The following is a 22,257-nucleotide window of genomic DNA, read 5'->3' as shown; positions in this document are numbered from 1 at the left end:
AGGAAGGCTATTGCTGACAGAGATATTGTTGGTCTTGAACTGTGTAATCCTATATGGGTCTACTCAAAAGTAGCCCCCTTGAGTTCAATCAGAGTTACTCCCAGGTAAGTTACTATAAGATTGCAGCCTAACTTTATTTCTCTTTAATCATGGGGTAAACATTCCATGAAGTATAAAAGGATTCCATAAGAATCCTTACTTATATTTCTCTTTCTGTCCTTTGCAGTATGAGATTCTTTCGAATTATATTTAGTTAACTAAAAGCTTATGATTTCATTCATAATCCAGCTCACTAGGAGCTGAGAAAATCAAAGAAATGGCACGAGCACTTTATGATAATTGTCAGGAATTATCAAGCAGGTTTTCCCACCAAAGTTCAAACAATTAACCCAAGCTTTTGTGTCGCAGCCTTTTTCTAGTTCCAGGTCCTTCTCGCCAGAGAGCTGCATGAGAAGAAATTGATAGCATCAAGTTCCGATATTCTAAGAAAACATTATCTCCATTGGCCAGCTGTTCAGAGCTTCATAACATACTGCTATGCTAGGCAGAATGATCCCCCTGGCACACTTTCCTGTATCATGAGTCATGTACTGAACGGAGGTTAGGAAAACACCCCACTCAGCTAGTGACATACAAGAGTATCATCCCTCTATTTCTAATGTTCAGGCTGTGAGTGTCATTTATGTAGCCAAAATGACACCATCCATGCATAAGAGGCTTGGGGAAACCTAAGGTTTCCTGACGAACAAAGAAATCTATAGGGGGGATAAAAACCTACGTCAGGAAACCCCAACAACAACTCAATGGGCAGTTTGGCACAACCACAGAGGACCAACAAACCATGGTTTTCAGGGTGTTTTGTAAACCAACCCAGCCAGCCACCTTCAGACGTCATGACAAGGGTAATTATACTAACTGGCACATGCAGGGAGGGAAAAATATGCCACCACAACTTGTCATGTGAACTTGGTCAATGGCTCAGTGGCAAAAGTGTCTACTGTGGGAGTAGGATGAAAAACTGTGGGGTAGGGATTGGAGTGGCTGGAATCCTGAACAGATGGGACTTACTCCCAGGTAAATGCATATAGAATTGCAGCCTACAGGCATGAGCTGTGAGTTGGAAAGTTCTTCTTTCAACTTTCATCACAGCTACAAATGTGACAGGTTGCTCTCTCTTGGGGTGTTTCCAGGTGGAGGAGTCTTAGTATTAATAATTAGAAGGCATTGTGCAACTTTTTCTAATTCTTTTCTTTCTTAATTGGATTTTCTGTGACAAGAAAAGAGGTGGAAGAACTGGTGGGGAAATACAGAAGAGTTATGAGTGGAAGACAGTGCCATCTGGAAACACGCACACCAATACAATTTTGTGAGTTAGGCAGGATGATGGCACAAAGCCTCATCTTGAAGCACCCTCAGTCTCAACCACTCTCCCCATCTGCAAAATGGGGATAATACTTTACAGGGCTGTAAGGATTTAACACTTTGAACATTCAGGATTATCCAGACCATGGTATTTCCAGTCTCCATGTATGGATGTGAAAGTTGGACAAGGAATAAAGTGAATAGGACGAAGATGAACTCATTTAAAATGTGGTGTTGGATGAGTTTTGCAGATACCATAGACTGCAAAAAAAGTCAAATAAGTGACTTCTAGAACAAATTAAGCCAGAATTCTCACAAAAATGCTGAAACTGAGACTATCCTTACTTTGGACATATAAGGAGAAGAAATGACTCATTAGAAAAAACAAAAATGCTAGGGAAAGCAGAAGGTAGAAGGAAAAGAGGAAGACCAAACAAGAGATGGATTGACTCCATAAAGGAAGATATGAACATGAAGTTACAAGATCTAAATAGGGTAGTTTATGACAGATACAACTGGAGGTTGCTGATTCAGAGGGTCGCCATAAGTCAAAGTTGACTTGAAGGACATAACTGACTATATAAATGCTAAGCACTGCAAAATAAAAGCTGGGATTTTCAGGAATCTTCCAACTGCATAGCCTTCTCCCTTCAAATGTTTTGCACTTCAACTCCTATCAGCCGTAACCAGCATGGAAAATGGTCGGTGATGATGGGAGTTGTAGTGCTAACAACATCTGGAGATCCAACTTGAATGACTTTAAAAGGGGCTTTGACCATGGTGTGGTGGTAAATTTTGAATTTTGATTGTCACCATAGCAACAAACCAGTTTCAGCAGCTTTCAACTCCAGCAGAAGCAGGTCTTTTGTAAAAGCTAATGGGAATGAATTGCCCATTCCAGACTGAGCCACCCCAAAACATTTGCATTCCAGTAGGGAACAATATACTGTTTTTATGAAATTTCATTTTCCTCTAGATACTGTGAGGGCACAGAGAAGTCAAGTGGAGGCAGCAGGTGATAGCAGCATCTGTGATAATCAAAAAGTGCCGGAGTTGTGTCCCCATGGGTCCTGCCTCCACTACACTGTTGTTCACAAAGGACAAAGCTATCAACAGCTAGCTGCTAGTCATTATGATTATATGAGCTCCATCACACCAGTGATTTATCGCACACTCGCCAGGCCTGGTATGCAGTTTTTCAGCCAGGTACTCACATGACATCATCCAGGTCCTGCTCTCATTTCGCCTTTTACCCTCCATTATTGGTTTGGTTTTGGAGCTGGGAAAGTCTGGATTATTTTTCTTCCCTGTGAAATAAATGCGCTCCTCCATCCGTGTATTGCTGTCATTGCGTTCTATCTGACCATCCAGTTCTTTGTTGGGGGCGTGTGTGTCTAAGGGCGGACTCACTAACAAAAGAGGAGGGTGGGGCAGTTCTCCACTCAACCATGAAGGAGGAGGAAGAGAGGTCCCATTTAACTCTTATGTTCTTACTCCTGTGTAGGCATTTTCACCTTAAAAGAAATGCAGAAAATGAACCCTCCTTGCCTGCAGCTCCCTCATTTTTAAAGATTAAGAGTTTAAAATTGGCACAATGATAGCTCTGAAATAGGGCTTTAGCCACTCCAAGTTTATCCAGATTGGGTCATCCCTTGATTTTTTATGATTTTTTTTTATTTCCCCCCTTAAACCTATTTTCCTGCTTGTCCACAAGTGCGAAGGATCGATCTTCCATTCCTTTGATCATGCGAAGGTGTGCATCTTCAAGTTCATAAACTACAGATCTGCTGGTTCCCTTACTCAAGAGTAAATCCCATTGATTTCAACTGCAGTTACATCCAAGTCATACTAAACTCCCATGCATGCTTCCCTATTGAACAGAGAGAGACTTACTTCTGAGTAAACAGAAGTAAGACCTCAGAAGTAAGCATAGAGTTGCAGAGCACATCTTTCCATTTTGCTGTTTTAAACTTTTTAAAAAAGCTTCTGAGTGACCACACTATTAAAAGTCCGTTCTATATGTGTTTACCCAGAATAAAGTCTCTCTCTGTTCAATGGTGAAGTTCTTTTTTCAATGCACCAGTAGTCTACTGCAGAGATAGTTGATCTTAATTTAATCTTAAAATATTGCCTTGTTAATCTTAATTTAATCTTAAAAGATTGCCACGTTCAGCATAGGAAAAGGATGCCACCTTCATAACCATCATGCTTGTGAGTTGGCACAACCATCCGGCTATTTGCGGCTAGAGAAAGAATGCTGAACCAGACAGAGATTAGTCTGCTCCAGCCAGGCTGTTTGTATGTTCTTATGAATCCAGTCTTCTGAGTGAAGAAACATGCACATTTTACGTATCTTAATTTATCCTTGTTTTACTGGGTGTGTGTTTTAAAAACAACCATTTTATGTATCCGTATGTGCAAAGAACTATAGACTAAATAAACACTTTTGGTTGGTTGGTCTTCCAGGTGAAGAAACATGTATTATTTCCTTTGCGGCCAATACATAATGTTCCAGGCACAACACTTGTTTATCCAGATAGTGTAGATTTGAATTTTAAAAACATATAAAGGTATTTGAGGGTATTTGGGCTGAGTTGTGCTTTTGATCCTGTTTGTCAAACACATTTGTTTTTTCTTTGCTTCATTTCCCCCCCATCCTTATTAAAGAGAAGAATGTCATTGAAGTATATCCTTCTATATTTGTTGAGCAAAACAGTACAGGAAATGTTAAAAATAGATACTTTCACCCTTCCTCCCTATAAACCAGAAGTAAACTAGAAATTTCATTCATGGTATAGGCCAGGAGATATATTTTACTTCATTAAGCCAGATAGCAAGGAAGCTTTAAAAACAACAGCAACCAGTTCATGTGTATGCACACACACTTGCATATTCTCTGTTTTTAAAAGTTTTAACTGCGGACATTTTGTATTTTGAACTTTTATATTGTAAACTGCTTCAAGTTGTCTTTTTTGACATAGTCAAGCTGTTGATAAATTGATTAAATTAGGGCAGAATCCTATCCAGATGTCCATCAGACCTTGAATGCGGAGGCTGATGGGCATCCTGTGCAGAGCAGGAGGGGCGCAGAAGTGATCTTAGCCTCTGTGCTTCTCCTGCTCTGCATTTTTTCTAGATGGGGATTTTGCCCATCTAGCTAGGCTCTACAGAGGGGGAGGGAAGGAGGCACACAGGGCAGGGGGATAGCTTATATCCCCACTTCCCTAGCCACCTCCCCTCTCCACCCACAGAACTGACCCCTTTCCTTTCTCTCCAAGGTCACTGGTATAGTTCGCTCCATGCCGGCTGTGAGGGGAAAGGGGAAGGAGGTGGGAGCTCAGACTCCTGGGTCCGAGGTCAGAGTGCTATCTCCAAACTCAGATCCAGGAATCCAAGCTATTCTATGCCCCCCTTCAGATGCTGACTAGGGGCGATAGGATGGCTCTCTAAATTATACATCCATACACATACACGCACCTAGATAAGCAATTCTAGAAAAGCCTTACATCTCATCCTCTTGCATTTCATGTAAGCTGAATGACAGCAAATAGATTTTTCCTTTCTGGAAAACAGAGTGGTATTGGGGGATTCCTGTTTCACCCCATGATTATTGAGCTATGGGGTGCCACCAGGTTCTATTCTATCCCTCATGCTATTCAACGTCTATTTGAAGCCTCTGGGTGAGGTCATTAGGGATTTTGGGGTTGGGTGCCATCAGTACGCTGATGATACTCTGCTCTATTTCATCTAGTCGTCAGAGTCAGCTGGGGCAGTGAAAGGAGCAGGTGTGTAGCTTGGGAGTACTCCTCACCTAGGTCACTGGTGGCCCAGGTGGACTTTGTGGCCCGAAGTACTTGGGGTCAACTTCGGCAGATCCACCACCTACGGCCTTTCCTGGACAGGGACAACCTAGCCACAGTAATACATACACTGGTAACTTCCCGATTAGACTAGTTCAATGCACTCTATGTGGGGCTGCCCTTGAAGATGACTCGAAAGTTGCAGCTAGTGCAAAATGCAGCAGCTAGACTGCTGACGGGTACATCTTACAGAGACCACATAACACTGGTCTTAAAGGAATTGCACTGGCTGCTAATACATTTCCAGTTGGAATTCAAGGTGTTGGTAATGACGTTTAAAGCCCTAAATGGCTTGAGGGAGCACCTCTCCCTGTATCTGCCTGCCTGAGATCTGCTGGAGGAGCCCTTCTCTGTGCCCCACCAATGTGGGATATATGCTATGATGGGACATGGAAGAGGGCTTTCTCTGTTGTGGCACTCCAGCTGTGGATTGCCGTCCCTCTGGAGGCCTGACTGGCACTGGCATTGGCTTCATTTCGGCACCAGGTTAAGACATGGCTTTTTAACAAAGCGTTTGATGGCTAAATCTATCAGCCTGCACACAGCCTGCAGGGGGTTGGACTCGATGGCCTTGTAGGCCCCTTCCAACTCTGCTATTCTATGATTCTATGATTCTTTTAACTGACTTTTACTGTTTTAAAATTTTATATTGTTTTTAATATATTAATGGTTTAATTTGTTTTAAAACTGTATATTTATTGTTTATTTTATATGTCTGATTTTATATGTACACTGAGATCCTTGAGATATAGGGTATATCTATTTTAATAGATATTAATTATTTTAATATCTATTTTATTATTTTAATAGATATTAGTTATTTTAATTAATAAATAAATCCATCTTTCCCCCATTTATTGATTTTTTTTAATCCACACTTCTCACCAGAATAATACTAAGAAATTTCTATCTCTTATTTCAACATATTTTTAAGCACAAGTGATTGTTAGTAGCAGAGATGCTTTTGCTCTTTTAATTTCTTTTTGCCCTTTATGATTCATAAGTATGGTATTCTAGGAGTTTAAGCATTTTTAATTCAAACCCTGTCTATGATCTATGAGAAATATTCTTTAATAAAATGTGAAAGCTGCATTTTTTCCTTTCTCTACGGATATCATTTCTTAGGGCAAAACTCGAGGTGATGTTAAATGTATCTTTGCATTTAACCTGCTGTTTTTGTTTTTAAAAAACAACCACCAAAAAACCCAAATAGCATTATCAGAATGGCAGAGAGGGGGAATGCAGTCCTAAGAAAAACTGCTCCCTATTTGCATTGGGAAGAAATCCCCCATTGCAAATTTAATAATTATCAAACATGCTCCTCCCAACTAATGCTATTGGATTTTAAAAGAAAACTAGCAAGTTAAATGCAAGATGCATTTACTATCACATCTAGTTTGTGCCTTGATATACACATTTCTTCCCTTCAGTTGCTAGTTATCAGCACTGGAACCATAGATAGAAATGCTTGTTCTGAGGGCACATTGCAAAATTCTGAATTAATCTGCAAGGAAAGATTTCCAACATCCAATTAAATGCAAGTGACACATATGTATTTGCGTGATCCAAATGGTCTGCTTTGTCCTTTCCAGATCTGCTTCTTTGTCTAACGAAGAACATTGGATAAAAGACCCCGCATCCAGCAGCAGGTGTGTGAGAGATGGGACTCACATGCCCAAACAGATGATTCTTGACTTTCATCACCAGCTCACTTATTTGTAGGGAATGCACTAAACCCAAGCATCTCTTCCCTCCCACAAAAAACAATCAATACTTCCTTGGGTGACATCATGATGATCTATTGGTGGGGTGGGGGTTGTACAGGGAAAAGATTCTTGCCAGTAACCAAGCAAAAGGATCTCTAGATAGGTGCCATTTTCTGCACAAGACACCAAATAAATCAAAAATTATTATTGGACAGTTAGGCACCCAGTACATAAATGAAAGCGTTCTATAAACAGAAGTATTCCATCAAATATTATCTCTCTGTGATTTCACTTTTGATTTATAGCTACATCATACTGTATATAAAGACAGTTTAAACATTAGGGCCACCACAAGTTGGCTGCTTAAAATTGCCCCTAGAGGTTCCGATGTCAGTGTTGCGGTGAATCTTCTCCGGGTTTCCGTCAGAACTCTATAGGAGCGATCCAAAGGGCTGAAACTATGTTGGACATAAGTTTCAGCGTCTTGCATAGCTCCTTTAGACTTCTGTCTGTTTTTGACTGAAACCCGGAGTGGATTCACAGGTCCACTGACATCGGAGCCACTAGGCTCAACTGCAGCTAATCACTTTGTGGATATCAGGATTTCCACAATGTTATCACAAGTAGCGGGGTGGGGGAACTTATTCATTACCAAAAAAAGAAGAAGAAATTTGTCATTGAAAAAGAGGACACAGATTTGCATCAGATGTGCATATGTTAATTCATATGTATATATGTAATTTCAGAAATAATGACTACAATTTAAATAGAAAGGCAATACTTCTTGCCATAGTGGAGAAGAAGGTGACCAGATCTGCTGTCTGGGTGCTAACAATGGATGAACAGCTCCAAGACCCTGCCTGCTCTCTTTGTGGTTCTTTAGCTTTAAACTAAATTTGGATTGGACAGCCCTTGAAACAGAGGACACCCTCAAGTAGAGGACTTTCCTCTGAAAGCCCTGCAAACTAAAACAGGACACATGACCACCCTAATCACAACCCTTTATTTTTTAGAATTTACTGTAGTTTGGTGACTGAAAATTGCCAAATTCATGAGCTGAACTGCTTTATATGAACAGCTGGTCACACGGCAACAGCCGTAAGTCTAAATGGTCCCTTCTTGGTGTCCATAATATATCAGCTGACCCTGTTTTTGTGATATGATGAGGAATTTAGTCAAATACCCAGCACATTACATAGATGCTCCTGTTATTATGCACCATTAGCGTTCAGAAAATAGGGATGTAGTTGTTAATTTTTGTTCTGTGCCTCTGGGAGATGCATTCAGCAATCCATACGACATTTCTGCTTTCTTGTTCCTTCAGCTTTACATAGGCATAGAAGACCCCAAAATGAAACTGGTTGTTGAATGCCAGCACATTCATTCGGACCTAAAATCCAGAAGAAGAAAATGTATTTCATGGCAGGAAGGAAAAAAACAAGGAAACCAATTTAGTGTATATTATGTCTTCCATTCTCAAAGTTTCTAAAATGCTTCACAAATGGCAACATCAATAAATGAAGCACAACTGTATCTGGTGTTTTGTGGCAACACTTTTTAACAGGCCACATGGACATTAATGAAAAGGGTACAAAAAGAAATAAATGCTTCTCTGATGGATGAGGCAGTGGACGGACTCATAAGTTGCTTAGAAAGACTTTAAATGGAATTTCACATGTTATTATTATTATTGTTGTTGTTGTTGTTGTTGTTGTTGTTGTTGTTATTATTATTACAAATGACAATATGGGCATTACTTCATTCAGAAGACTGAGCTTGTTTGTCCAGAGGATGACAGCCTTTTCAGCATTTAGGAAGTAGGGATGGAGAACCTGGAATACATGCTGTTCCAGTTCTGCATAGGACTCCCATCAGCTTCTGGGTTCAGAGGCCAACAGAAATAGCAATAAGGCTAGTCATGGACTCTCAGCCTAATTTACCTCTCAGGGTTGCTGTGAGGTTAAAATGGAGAGATGGAGGATTGTGTGTATTGCGTTAGGCTCCTTGGAGAAAAGGTGGGATATAAATGTGACATATTTTTTTTATTATTATTATTATTATTATTATTATTATTATTATTATTATTACATTAAATAAGAAAGTTGTTTCTTTAACTTTCCCATTTCCCACTCTTAAGTTCAGTTTGCTCCAAACTGCGTTTTTTAAAAGTTTGCATGAAAATTTATATGCATTCTTTGTTCACATTCCTCCTAATTTTGCCAAATAAACACTTTTTTGCAAGCAATTTCCACAATATAATGCATTTTACTGTTATTTTCACCAATATATAATTTTTTGTGTGCTCTTTGATCTAATATGCATTTCTGTATGCAATTTTTGACTGGAGAACTCCATTCAAAAATTCAGAGAAGTCAAACATTTTGAAGGATAGCTAAGTTTAAGTTTGTGTATTGGTTCAAAAGTACACAAGTAGGTACATCTACATTAAAAATGTGAACCAAACAAACTTCATTCTCATCCCAGTAGCAAGATATCGGCTTCTTATTCAGAGTGAACAGTTTGACCTTTTGAAAGCCCATCACTACTTTTCTTTCACAACTGACTTTGAGTAAGTTGAAGTGAAATGAACTTAATGAAGGCAGAGCTTCAGTACAGAGAAAGAACATCTTACCTCATGTTCAAAAAATGCATCTTCTAATGTTTTATCACCTGTACTACCTCCTACTGCTTCAAAGCAAGCTTTGTATTCCTGAAAGGACAAGCAACCATCAATTATTGAGCTTACACTGTTTGTTTTTGTTTATAAGTAAACCCCCCTTTTAAAGTATGTTCTTTAAATGCACAACTCTAGTCTGTATGGCCAGTAAGTTCCAAAGGTTTTTTTTTTATTATTATTATTTCCTTCTCCACTCACTAATGTACTTTTTGAGACTGACTTTATAAGGACCACACCTCAGTGACAGGGCATGTGCTTTGTATGTAGAGAACACTCTTCCCAACCTGATATCCTCCCAGGATGGGAAAGGTGAGAATTGTGGTCCATCACATCTGGATGGCACCAGGCTGGGGAAAGCTGATATAGAAGCTCCCAGGTTCAATCCCTGACATCTTGAGGTATATGGTTTGACTTGGTATAAGACAGGTGTGTGCGTGTTCATAAACTGGTTTTGAGGTGACATTGCAATGCAATTTTTCAAGGATTAATCATCCACATGAATTCACCCACACACAGTGGAACAGAGAGCAGCCACATGAAATTCACATGGCTCTATCTTTACTTAAAAGCATGAGTAACTAGAAAATTATAGAAAATTCTAGGGTGTCCCTACCAAAAATTGTATCAAATGTTGTCCAGTTACGCCCTCCAACTCAACCTGACCCAATTATAGCTGTTAAAATGTTGGCTGAATTTGTTGACAGTGCTCACTGTCACCTATGAGCTGTCAGGCCTCTGTGGGTCCTCTCCTTTAAATCCCCTTCAGCAGGACCCCAACGAAGCTGCTTCCAAAAACAGGATTCAGGAGCATGAGGCCTGAGGCCTGGCAAACATAGCACCTATTTTTTCCCACTTGGCAAAACTCCCCAACAAGGGAGAATCAAGATGGTGGCATAGGGTTTCAGTCAGTGGGTCTTAATGGGTCTGGGCTATGGCAATTGCCTGACCTTGCTTAACTCTGACAACAGCTAGTTTATAATTGGTGAGCTGTCAGCCTTTTGGGAAAGTGAGATTTCTCTTGGTTATCAAGAGTCACTTGGCAATTGCCCCATTGACTTCCCTTAGTGAGACACTTTCTGCTTCACTCTGTTTAGAATCCAGCTGAACAAACGCCTAATGTTCTTTCTTTGGCAATACGTGCCATGGAATGTTGTAGACACAGTATGCTTTTGTTAGCAACTATTTTGTAGTTACATACAGCATAGTATTCTGCCACGCCCTTCACTTGTTCATAATCTTCTGCGTTGGCTAGCATATCTAACCCTTCTGGATACAGTTTCCCACAAGTTGGATACAGCTTCTGCCTGTCTTCTTTACTTAGTTCAGTGCCAAATGAATTAATGGTGATAATGAAGGCACGTCTATCCGCTTCAAACTTAATAAAAACAAACAAAAACAAATTAGTTTTCAATCATATTTTTTTAAAATCATTTGTAGCTGTATACCATTATGTGTAGTATTAATAATTCAACTAAAATTCTCGATGGAATTCACATGGAAAGTTGCTGGAGGATTTTTAAACCCTCTGCTTGCTTGTTTGCTTGTTTTTAACAGTGTAAAGGTTATTCAAACAACTTTTCAACCCAATTGGGAAGTCCTGTTTCCTACTAATTTCCTACTGAGGAAAGATAGACCAAACAACTCTGAAAGAGTGTGAAAACAATATTTACACTGTGTGATCATAGCCAAAGTTTTTGGTAAGTGGAACATATCAAGCTCGGGGTATGAAATAATGCCCTTCTGTTATTTACAGCAGTTGCAAGCCATCCATTGTGCGTGATTTAGGCTGCAACATGAGCAATTTATTGCATTCTCATGATTGGCCACTCAGGGAAGTTTGTAAGTCCCTTAGATGATATCATCAACCTCCATAACGTCTCCTGTGCTTCCCCCCTTACCCCGCTTTCAAAAATTATAGAAATAATCAGGTATTTTAAAAATGCACAAAATCAGCCCTGTGTAAAGTTGGCATTGTGCTATAATTCCACCACTAGATGGTGATGTTTCGTTGAAGTGAATGAAGCATGCAGAGTATTCAATTCAAACCATGTGGTTGCCAATGTAATAGCACCAATCATAATTTCAGAAAGAAAGCAGAAGTAGAAAGTCCCGGTAAGGCAGTGAGTTTTTTAAAAAATATATAGAGAAGCTCTGAGAATTATGTGACTTGCAATTCAACACATCTGGAGGGCACCAGATTGGGGAAACCTAGCTGAAGGCTTCACAGACCATTTCAAGGGATATTTTAGATAATCAGCTCTGACACACAGGGACTAAAACGTTCTTACCTCTAAAAGAGGACACATTATATCTGCTGTGGTGCCACCTTGTTTTTTGCAGAATGTGTAGAATGCCTCGAGGTAAGACTAAAGAATGGGACAGAAAAATGGAAAGTTATAATCCAATCTTCTTTGAAAATAAATGTTAGCATGGTATTATGAATTTTGAGTGCATGAAAAATAGGAACAGCTTTGTATTTGTTCAATGCAAGAGGAAAGCAAGCATAATACATTGCTTCCTCCTAACACACAATATGACCCATCTAGTTGTTGGTTGTGTGGTTATTTTTGCGTAGGCCCAACGGAAACTGCTTCTGTCTATGTCACTTAAGCACAAGCCAGAGGCCACTTTGGAGGTGCAATGTGTTAACGATTTAATATGCTTTTAGGTGTTTATATTATGTATTGTTATACATTGTTCCAATTTTATCTGTACGCCAGCCTGAGATCCCATTGATAGAAGGTGGGATACAAATGTTTTAAAAATAAATAAATAAATGGATGGAGACATTTCCCAATAATGATTTCTTGTGTGTGGATGGGGTTTTATTTTTGCAACAAGCATGCATGGGAGGGATCAGGCCCAAGGCCATGGCATGAGGTTATAGGGTACAATCCTATGCATGTTTAGACAGAAAAAAGTGCTACAATTCCCAGCATTCCACAGCCAGCCATGCTGTATAAACATGTATCGTATAGGCTTTTCTGTCTAAACATGCATAGGCTTCCACCCTTAACCATCCCCACGCCCCTGCATGAATCTCTCCAAGCAAATCTCAACCCCACCCCACCCCAGAGCTCCTATCAGCTACTGGTCTTTTCTTTACACACACACAAATCCGTTATGGAGGAAAAGATGGAATAGTTGCCCAGTGGGTGCTTCCAGACAAGGTGGTTCTGTTCCCATCGCCCTTGCCTCATCACAGAATTGTACGTGGGACTCCGATGACAACGCCTTCCCTCCCGCGTTTTCTGACCGCTTCCGTTCCCTCCCTTGTAGCCCTCTCATGTTTCCCTGCCACTTCCTCCATCCCTTTCCATAGAGAAAGCATGTCGGAATTGCTGCACAACACCTTCTCAATTGTTAGCGCTAGACGTCCTCTATTTTGAAGCACCCAGTGTTATTTGATTGATAGCGCCAGAAGCCATCCCTCTGGAAGAAACGTTTGTCTCGCTCAAGTCAATGGAACTTCCTTCCGAGTAAACCTGCATAGCAACTGCACTGAAAAGGAGACTTGTGCATTTTTCTGCAGCTGCAGATATGCAATCTCCTACTATAGAGCATCTAATTATGTTTCTGACTACAATGGGAGCAGCAGGAACATGTTCTTTCTATTCCTTCCATATCGCCCTTACATCTGAATCTATCTAATTCTAAATGTTGCACCATGTTCTCTGTCAGGTGGCTTTGCATGTTACAGGTAGCACCAATAAGTGGAAGTGAGATTCACTAGCATATTTGTGGTTTTTTGTGTGTGTTTTTTGCCATTTCCTGTAGCACGCAAGCTCTCATTAGGGAACAGTGCATGGAATCCATATTCTATTAATATCAATTATAGATCTGCCATTTCTTTTAGTGATTATAAATTGAACCTATCCTGGTACTCTAATTTTCACAGCTGATTCCAGGTAGTGTTTACCTTGTACAGTTTGTTGCGCATGATTTCAATGTTCATTTCATCCAGGTCATTTTCAGATACGCAGTCTTGAAAGAAATCAGCTGAAAGCAAACATATTGGCCTGGTTCAGGCAACACGCTAAACCATGCTGCTTAAGCACAAAATGGTTAAGGATTCCCTTAACTATTTTGTGGTTAAGCAGCATGGTTTAGCGTGTTGTCTGAACCAGGCCATTGACATTATAGAGCCAAGTTGCAGAGATGGATGAGAACCCCACATCTCTCTCCCCCACTCTCTCACTCTCAGGCCACAGCTAGACCTAAGGTTTATCCTGGGATCATCCAGGGTTCGCCCCTGCCGGAACACTGGATCCCCTGTGTGTCACCTAGATGAACAGGTTTGACCCCTGGATGATCCAGGGATAAACCTTAGGTCTAGCTATGGCCTCACTCTCACTCTCTCTCTTTTAATGACCAAGGACTAGGATTTCTATGGCACTAGAAAGAATAATACAGAAGGAAGGAGGCAAGGCTTATAAATAATCTTTAAACATTCCTGATTTGTTGTATATACTATACAGCAAGGATGCTACTTTGAAGATAATGCCATTGCTAATCCAAATCTCCACCAGGTGTCTGGTAAGAAATGCTAAAATAAATTCCAATCTACTCCTTATGCATAGAACAAAATAGATAAATGAGCTTTGGGAAGACTTAACTAATTCCATATATGCCACATTCTCTCTGATACATTTCTTTGGTTGTTTTACTGTAATTTTGATTCTAAATGTTGCCGATAGCTACAATTAAGGAACAGGATGCTTCTGAGGACATGCTTAGCCCAGGAACCTGTGATTAGTACAAGAACCAAGCTCACAAGACTTTTCATACAAAAATTCATACATGGTTTTCCTCCCAAGAGTTTCTTTTCTGCAGCCTAATTTGAGGTGTAGGTAGGAAAGGTTTTGAATTGGAAACCCTTGCTGATCTACTATAAAATACCCCAAGATCTAACAATTCACCATGATCTTCTTTCTGCCTGCTCCTGGTGTAGACAATACTGAAATGGATCTGACTTGGTAGAAGGTAGATCTGACTGGTTGGTAGATCTGACTTGGTAGAAGGCAGCTTCCTATGTTCCTCCATCATGGACATTACACAAAGATCTGAGCTGGTTTCTCAGATTTTTTCAAAGATCTGAAAATGTGCTTCTCTATTTCTCAGGCCTTAGCTAGACCTAAGGTTTATCCTGAGATTGTCCCGGGGTCATCCTTGTTCATGTAAATGACACACAGGATATCCCGGGAGCAGGCAGGGACGATCCTGGGATAAACCTTAAGTCTAGCTAAGGCCACAGTATGGGAATGTTTCTCAGAACTTTGAGAAGATCTGAAAATTATGTCCGTTCTGTGACAAAGAGAAGCACATTTTCACCAAGTTGCTAGAGGTGGCATAACCAGCTGTAACCAACAGGAAGGAAATTTTTAAAACCCTCCAACACCAGGGGGGAAATAAAAAAGAAGAAGAAATCACAATCCACCACCATCATGCCTTTCTATTCACTCTACCCCAACTCCAATTTGGATTGCGCTGATATCCTTAATAAAAATGCTTTTTTCTTTTTTTCCTGGGATTCACTTTTTGTTAAGTCAGTGTGAAATGCTACTAGCACTGTATTCATGTAGGGCTGGCGAGCACCACTTGTGATCCACCAAACTGAACGAAGGCTGCCAGCCATATATGGTGGCCCCTTCTTTTTGCCATCTGCCTGACAGTTCAACAACAGGGGAGTTGTCAAGCAGCGGGTGAGTCCCAACACTGTCATGACTGGCCCTGTTCACCTTGAAGGGCCAAAAGGACTGCGGATCGGTGAAGGAGGTAGGTGAACAACGACAGGAAATGATCGTATTCGCGAGCACATGTCCACGCACGCACACAAAGCTATTGACAAACGTACCTAGTGGGGTGTCCACCAAGATGGCGTTGAATAATTCAGCAGGGTTTGGAGCAATGCTGACAGCTTCCATTTGCTCAAAGCTGCCCAAAGGATGGCACTTAAGAATCAGTTCGTCAATGGGCCGTTGACGCAACGTGCCGGTAATGAGCAGAATCACATTGTCTATCATATAGCTGTACCTAGTGTGAAAAGACAACATCAATCAAAAGATGCCCTTCTTTCCAGTGGAGAAATGCTTTTAAAAAGTTTTAGTTTTTCAGTTTGTTTTATATCTGCTATTGCGTTTTTAAAGTTTTGCACTGCTGCTAGCTTCTGTTTAATTATTATTTTTTACTTTTATATGGTAGTTTTAAACATTTCAATTTTATTCCATATTTTATCACCTGTATGCAATTGTGCTGTGTTTTATGCTTTTAATTGTTGTGAACTGCCCAGGGAGCTTCAGCTATTGGGCCGTATAAAAATGTAACAAATAAATAAGTCAAACAGCCAAGGATGTTTTGCCAATGTGAATGTTAAATCAAACAGCTAGGGTTTTGCAGAGGAGCTTCTTACCCTGTGACAGCTGTAGCTAGAATTCAAGCAAGGCTTAAACAGAACTACATGGTAAGGCAGCACGCTGTGGCAAAACATTGCTAGGTTTTGCCACAGTGTTTCCCACAATTCCTCAGAGCAATGCTAGGTCAGGGGCATTGTGGGAAATTAAAATGTTGGCTAGATCCAGTTGCTTGGTGCTTTCAGAGCATCAGGCCAAAAAGGAAAAAAAGGAAAGAAAAAGCATATTAAGAGGCTTCTAGAGGGGCATTTTGGTAGCTGCCCAGGATGCCAGCTGTGGACACTGGTCCTGGCCAGCAAGCACATAACTATCTCAGCTTGTGGCAATACAAGCTAGATGTGAGCTTGGGCTAAGTGAAACCACAGTTACCACATGCCAATAATAATAATAATAATAATAATAATAATAATAATAATAATAATTTCTTACCCACCTCTCCCTTTGGATGGAGGCAGGGAACAACATTAGATACAAATACCATAAAATACATAAAACTGATTAAAACATATAAAACTAATACAATATTAAGATAACAGTCAAATATCATAAAATTCGACTGGGTAGGCCTGCTAGAAGTGACCAGTCTTTATAGCCTTCTTAAATTCGAAAAGAATATTAAGTTGACGAATTTCTCCATACTGATTTTTTAAAACCAATTTCTGAATGCTGTGGATGACTTTAAACCAGGGCTAGCTAATCCTTGACAATTGGCCTGGGACTTATGGAAGTTGTGGTCCAAAACGTCTATCCCTAATTTAAACTCTATGATACTATTTTTCAGGGAAGTGTCATCAGGGGAGGAAAAAACACTTGTAATTTTTCCATAGTTATTTCTCATATATATTTTCCTATTCACTGAAATAGAGCTGTAATTGCAGAAAAGGCTCTTAATTTTCAGTAGGAGAAATGTGCACTTGCCATTCTGTTTTGGCATTTAAGGGCACATTTAAGAATGAGCAAGCAAGAGAGAGTTTTGGAGCTTATTCCACTTGTAAATGTATTTTTTAATTGTACAAATATCCAATACTAAAGAGGTACCAACTTTACCTTTTCATTGTTTACTAGAAATGTCATTCCATGAGCAGCTAACATTACTTACGTAATATAGTTTAGGAATGTGGAGAGTGGTTCAAAAGCATGGTTTCGAAAATAGTGAAATTCTGTCAGAAGTTTGGTTTTGAGTTTGTCATCAATGGTAGAAACCGTTAGGGGCCCAGTTTCATTGGCCAGGAAGTTTCCGTAATCTGTGGTTTGCAAGTGCAACTTCAGGTCTAAAAACAGAATTAAAAGAGGTAATAAAAACAGATTTATTTTCTGCAAAGAAACAAAGGAGGGTACAATGCCATCTTAACTTCATTTTTCATACTTTCCTTTTTTTTTTTTTTTTTTTTACAGTTAGGCCTTAGCTAGACCAGGCTATATCCTGGTAGGTCTAGCTAAGGCCTCGGTGGCCAGGTTCAGATGTAATACAAAGCCATGGTTTGTTTAGCTGCAAATGGTGGTTTGTTTAGGACTGACAAACCAGGATCTAAATGGGGTGGGCAACATGTGGCCCTCCAGATGTTTTGCAAAAGAGAAAACATTCTCAGGTGCCTGAAAAAACATTTGTTCAGCCGAAGATGTTTCAGAAAGAAATGTCCTTCCTCAGGGGACGCTTATCTTTCTCCAAGTGTGTCAAAAAGAATCCTAATGCTTCTTCCGTCTTAAAATGCTCAGTGTTTGAAGCTGGTATGTAAACCACAGTTTGTGGCAACACTGGTTTACCATTATGTATGAACTCAGACATCACATATGGGATGTCTGGGATTGCTGGTTTGTAATGAGAATCTTATTCTCTTACTTTTGCTATCATTCAGTAGCAAATTTCCCGAACAGCAGCATTTTAATAGCAGATTTTTATGTGGACATTTTCAAGAAGAAAGCACTAAAAGCTAAGGCCACCTGGTAAAAACCCTGTTTATTTGTAGTTGCATAGGTTGGGCAAGTATTACAGTAGCAACCACATAGGCAAATCTCCTTCCAAAGCAACATAGGAACATAAGAAGAGCCATGTTGGATCAGACCAAGGGTCCATCTAGTCCAGCATTCTGTTCACACAGTGGCCAACACATCAATCCAGGCCCAGACATAACAAAGCAGAGAGCAAACTGCAGTAAAACCTGCTTTACTGATGGTGACTCACACAACCAAACATATCACGCAATAAGTACATGGGGTACATCATCAACAACAGCTAGGAGAAGCTACAGATAAAGCTTTCTTATTTTATAAAATGTATATCATAAATGCAAAGCACAACAGGAGGTACAAGCTTATCAACTAAGATTAGTTTGAAAATGTAATATATTTGCTTCAAATGCTTATCTAATCTCATCACAAAGACAGGCAATGACAATTTGACAATCCCTGCCATTAGGCAATGGCAATTTGAAAAGACATTACAATATAACCAGCAGAATAATCAGTAAATGAAGTTACTAGATGTTTGTTTACTTCTTACATTTATATCCACTTTTCCTCCAAGGAGCTTAATGCTCTATACATGGTCCTCCCTCGTTTTGTTTTTCACAACAATCCTGTGAGGCAGGGAAGGCTGAGAGGCAATGACCACCCCAAGGTCACCCAAGGAGCTTGTTTCTGGTGGGGTGGGGACTTGAACCTATGTCTTCCGAATCCTAGGCCGACACACTGCCACTCGCTTCTTGACATTCCATCCCATCCTTTCACCATTCCATCACATTCCATCATGACCAAGAAACAGAAACCAGGAGGGAAGGCTATGCTAATAGAAGCTGACTTGGTTCTTAATGGCTGACATAACAGTAGCATGTAACAGATTTAGCCCCAACCTCCCAGGTAGACCCATTTGCTTTCTTCCCTGTATGGGGAAAAGTAAAGCAAAGAGTTGCACTTGGGGACACTGTTCCAGAGGCAGCAAAAACTGCCATCCAGTGATGAAACTGGGTGACCCTTTTTTTCTGGCAAGGGTTATAAAGGGGGATGCAATGTGGCTTTCCATAGACACTTAGGCCCTTTCTACACCATGGATTTTTCCCTGGGTCATCCCTGTGTGTCCAAATGACGCATAGGGGATCCCGGGTGCAGGCAGGGACAACCCCTCCATTTTCCCTCCAATATCCTTATTTTTCCTGCTGTCCTGGGACAATCCCAAGGACCGAGGGCAGAATGGGCACCCATCCTGGCTTCTTTCCTCCTCCCCATGAGTAGCAGGGGTCAGCAGAGGGAAGGAGCAGGGCTGGGGGGGGGGAGTTCAGGGACATTGAGGGTGGAGGGGAACGGGGTGGGGTTTTTTATTTTTGTTTTTGTATTCATATTTTGCTGGAGTGCAATTGCGCTCCCAACTCCTGCCCTTTCTTTAAAAAAAATGGCTGGCACGTCATTCCTCTTCCCTTCTGGGACGTCATGCTTCTGTTTGAACGCCCAGGGAGGATTGTGGAAGCAGGTAAGTCTGCGATCCTTCCCCCTCCCTCCTTTAGGTGTAGAAAGGGCCATAGATTCACATGATAGACATTTTACTAGCCACGTGATAAAAAAACAACAACCCCTCTTCAGCTATGTGAATCACCTCCTGATAGTTTCTACCAGGAAATGTACAGTTACTTATATTTCTGTGCAAAACCTGGGGAAGGAAATTTGGCCAAGAGGAAAAGACAGATCAGAGTCTCTGATACTGAAGTCGTCCCTGCATACCAAGCTCCATTTAGAAGTCACAAGCAAGGACACTGGCTTTGGATCATTTGAATGCTTTTGAAGCTTCCGAGGGCTGTGTTTAATGACACAAGTCCACACCAGCCGGTGCTCACCTGTATAGCCTCTGCCAATTCAGCTTTAGGCTGAAGCCTGCCAGTAAAAACTAACAAAGGATTGCATGTTAAACAAAGTGCTGCAGAATTAAAAAACAAGGCTCTGTTGGTAAAACATTGTACAGATTATATCCTTACAAGCAGCCAAGTGATGGGAGTCAAATAACCAGTGGCATCCAACGTTCTGCTGCCTCGCATGCGGAACTCTAGTGACAAAAAGACCAGGAGATGATTCACATCTTAGCTTGTCCTCGTGCATTCGAAGGTGTCCATGTGCAGCGAGTCCCTTGTGATGACCTCCAAACATGTGAATTTTACTCTAACGTGTGTGAGTGCATCAGAAAATGTAGTGAGTAGAATGTTGAACATGAACTGTGTAGTGTGGCCCAGGTTGACTTAAAATACCCATTTGGCCATGAAACTCACGAGGTAAACTTGTGTCAGTCACTATCTGAGAAAGCTAGTGTGGTGTAGTGGCTAAAGTGTTGGACTGGGAGTCAGGAGATCTGGGTTCTAGTCCCCACTCGGCCATGGAAACCCACTGGGTGACTTTGGGCCTGTCACAAACTCTCAGCCCAACCCACCTCACAGGGATGTTGTTGTGAGGATAAAATGGAAAGGAGGAGGATTATGTACACCGCCTTGGGTTCCTTGGAGGAAAAAAGGTGGGATATAAATGCAACAAATAAATAAATAAATAAATAATCTTTCATCCTAACCTACCCCACAAGGTTGTTGGTCAAGGATGTTGACAGGTGTGTAAGGCCCGTTCACATGGCTGCCAAATCTGTTGCTGGGACCAAGGCTAGTGGGAGTGACCCTGCTCTCCACCCACCCTGCTGCTCATCACACATGGGAGGTGTTTGTTGGAACACCCCTAACTCTATATGGGTATGGTGTCTTGCTACTCAAGTGAAGCCTATAAACCTGAGTCCACCTGATCCAGCATGGGTCTTCTTATGTTCTTATGGCATTTGTATACTGCTGAATATAATAAATTCTGTACAGGATTTAGGGAGAGTCTTGGCAAAGCAAGGCAGAAGAAACAAAAACCAGAATTAGAAGCTATTGACCCACTGCCTCTTCTAGTTTCCTTGTATTGGGGCTTCTTGAAGGCTTGTGCCAAAGACAGCAAGGAAGTGCGAGTGACCTTAAGAGAGCTTATCTTCCAAATCTGGGTAGGGCTGAGGAGCTATTCTTGATGAAAACAAATAAAACAGATAACTCACCCTTCACTTTTGGAGCCCTTCTTTTGGGGCACAGCACAGGCATATGTCCTCAGCTATGTTGTAGTTCAGCCTTCCCCAACCTGGTACCCTGCCAAGGTTCAACCTAATGACAGTGCTATGACAGCCCAAGCCATCCATGGGTTAGAATTCTAGGCTAATAATTTTTAATCTTCTCTATGATAATAGCAAAACAGGTGTTTGAAGTATATCCAGTTCAACCTTTCACCTAATTGTACAAATAGGCATTAACTCCAAAAGTTCTGTATTCCAGCCAAAAACAGCAACAACAGAGCAATTGCCTAACAACATCATGAAGACAAATTCTTAGGGTGACACATTAGTCCTGCTGATTCCAAGCAATGGCTTGATGTGGCTTTGAATTGTGGTACTAGAACACTAGGCTACCAGTTTGATACCAGTTCTATCAACACCTGGTATTTTATTTTATTTTTAACATGGCTTGATACCTCAGCAGTATTCATTCTCATCATCATTTGAATTGCAAAGTAGTGGCACTAAAACCACAGGAAAGAGCTTAGCAACCATTTCCCTTGAGTGATTTCTGCCTTCATTCCAATTGTGTCTTTGAAAAACTCTCTCATTATTTTATTTGTACATCTCAGTAACATTTTTAAAATTTTCTTTAATCAAAACTTAGTTGAACAAATATCAAGATCAGGATGCTGCTTCCCTGCCACCCCAGCCCACCCCCAAACAAGAGAGGGGCAGGATCTACACTACTGCTTTAAAATAGTTTATAACAGTAGTGACAACTGTTGGGGCCCAGGACACACACCATAAACAGTTTTCAAAACGCTTTCTAAGTGTTGTATCCTGTTTGGTGTAGATCTGGCCAGGGCTACACAGGCAATAATGATACTAACAAATGTCACAAGCAGAGTGTTAATTCAACTCAACTCACCTTCCAGTGTTTCACACTGTGCTAAGTTGACATAGTCAGAAGTCTTCAAGATCCCACCTTTAAACCCTCGGACCAGACCCTCTAGATAACCATGATCCACATTGAAATAGAATTCTGAGTAGCCTGGCATAGTAGAAAAGACGGTTTGATGCTTCCTGATGCTGAGAAAGTACTGAGTCTTGTGTTCGTCTTCAGGCGATGGTAGCAAGCAGTCACCAGATGTGGTTGAGCTTTAAGTGAGTCGTTTCTTCCTGCTTCACACTGTTT

At 40.7% G+C, this 22,257-nt stretch overlaps 1 protein-coding gene across 1 annotated transcript; it reads right to left on the bottom strand.

The window, feature by feature from the left end:
• Positions 1–7,582: 7,582 nt before the first annotated feature.
• ATP6V0D2 (ATPase H+ transporting V0 subunit d2) lies at positions 7,583–22,208 on the bottom strand. The gene is made up of 8 exons (XM_063129884.1): positions 21,991–22,208; positions 17,115–17,286; positions 15,460–15,638; positions 13,525–13,604; positions 11,894–11,971; positions 10,804–10,980; positions 9,561–9,638; positions 7,583–8,318 (listed from the first exon to the last, which is right to left on the bottom strand). The coding sequence occupies exons 1-8, from the start codon at positions 22,118–22,120 to the stop codon at positions 8,157–8,159; spliced, it is 1,056 nt and encodes a 351-aa protein (XP_062985954.1). The 5' UTR covers positions 22,121–22,208; the 3' UTR covers positions 7,583–8,156.
• Positions 22,209–22,257: the final 49 nt, after the last annotated feature.

Source organism: Elgaria multicarinata, chromosome 7, assembly GCF_023053635.1.
Source record: "Elgaria multicarinata webbii isolate HBS135686 ecotype San Diego chromosome 7, rElgMul1.1.pri, whole genome shotgun sequence".
Classification (NCBI taxonomy): domain Eukaryota; kingdom Metazoa; phylum Chordata; class Lepidosauria; order Squamata; family Anguidae; genus Elgaria; species Elgaria multicarinata.
The sequence above is the reverse complement of the archived record's forward strand: the minus strand, read 5'-3'. Positions and strand labels throughout refer to the sequence as shown.